Consider the following 1,554-nt stretch of genomic DNA (forward strand, 5'->3'; position numbering starts at 1 on the left):
TGAGAATTATTTTGTGCATTAAATTGAATGAACATGGTCTGGATAGCCCACAGACATACCATAAAAATTTCTAGGACCCATAATTGGTCTCCTTTAATATCTAAATGAGCTCACACAGTTGAAGTCTTCTTTACATTATTAATATCTAATAAGGTAATTAAAATTACAACATGCTTAGAAACTTACAAACTGAAATCTTTATTTTTCAAAAAATGTCAATAATCTGTTTTCTGCTGCAATAAAGTTTTCTTTCTGTTCTCTTCTTTTATCTACACTCAGCAGATTTCAACACATTGATCTTTTGGTTYATTTGCCTTTCTCCCTCGTTTATCACTGAACACCTTTAAACAGAAACATTTCTTGGCAGCTTTAGCCTCAAGGAAACTGATAAAAGTTGTTTCTAACAGCCTGATGTGATGGGAAAACAGAAAATGAGATAATGATGTCTATGAACTGATGACAATTTTCCTTTATTTATATGGTTTGCAAAAATAAAAAAATATGTGTAATGTGTAAGATTGTCATTAGAAATGCATATTGTAAAAGTACTGCAATAAATGCTTACAGAAGACAAAGTGAGCATGTGCACCTTTACTATTCAACACCACATGGAGACGTGACTYACATAAGGTGTGTGGCGTCAGGTGTCCAGTCGGGTCGATACTTTGCTCCCATCTCCAGCGCCTTGTCCCTGATCTCCCCTCTGAAAGGGTTCTGGAAGCCGCTGAGGACGAACACCACCCCCTCCATGATCCGGTGAAATGGCACCTGTTGTTCACTTTTGGATTTTGGCTTTGGTTTAGGTTTAGGTTCCGGTTTGGGCCGGCTCTCTTTCTTCTTCTCAGCAGACTTTTGCGCTGACSAAGCGGCAGAGATAAGTGGCAAATTTAAACTTTTTTTTTTTCCACATCAAGAAAAAGAATTAACTGATTTATTAGAACGTACCTTTAGAGGTGCTGGGGCTGGGTGTGCTGACAGGGCTCGGCTTGTGTTTGGGGGTCGTGGGTTTGGTGTCAGGTGATGCAGTGGGACTCATTTTCTTTGACGGAGGAGGACCAGGGGCAGACTGTCGCTCTTTGCTGAACTCAAACTTTCTTTTTGCTGGTGGCTAAAAGATAAAAGCATCGAATGAAATCTTTCTCTAAAATACCAATGCATGCAGTGTTAAAACCRTCTATTTTTGGTCTTTATTTCTCATGCTTGTGTGTTTTTTCTTTTACTGTACAAATTAAATCCCTTGCAAATAATTTGGTGTCTCACATTTCCTAATTTGCACAGTTAAAACAAAAAAGTAAAATGACTTTTTGTGTTAAGAAATGTCTTATTTGCATGATAAAGTGAAGGGCGACGTGCAGCATAAAGTGGACGGTAAGTGTATGGCAGGCCATTTTAACATAAAATCAGCTTGTCTGACTATCTTTAATTACAATCTAGATTTCTAATAACGAGTTTTGACTCGGAACAAATACATTTTGACTATCCTGACTATCCTATAATTTTAGATATTTACATTCTGACTAGTCAGAAGAACAATTCAAGATCTTTTTTTTTTTT

The 1,554-nt window shown here is 37.0% G+C and overlaps 1 protein-coding gene across 1 annotated transcript in view; it reads right to left on the reverse strand.

Moving 5' to 3' along the window:
• Positions 1–1,554, reverse strand: part of xrcc1 (X-ray repair complementing defective repair in Chinese hamster cells 1) — a gene marked incomplete in the record, with an annotated part of 33,616 nt that overhangs the window by 21,626 nt on the left and 10,436 nt on the right. The window contains 2 exon segments of the mRNA XM_014025620.1: positions 626–857; positions 946–1,108. Of these exon segments, the coding sequence (XP_013881074.1) occupies positions 626–857; positions 946–1,108 (395 nt within the window).

The sequence above is a fragment of the Austrofundulus limnaeus genome, unplaced genomic scaffold (assembly GCF_001266775.1).
Source record: "Austrofundulus limnaeus strain Quisiro unplaced genomic scaffold, Austrofundulus_limnaeus-1.0 Scaffold488, whole genome shotgun sequence".
NCBI classification, from domain to species: Eukaryota; Metazoa; Chordata; class Actinopteri; order Cyprinodontiformes; family Rivulidae; genus Austrofundulus; species Austrofundulus limnaeus.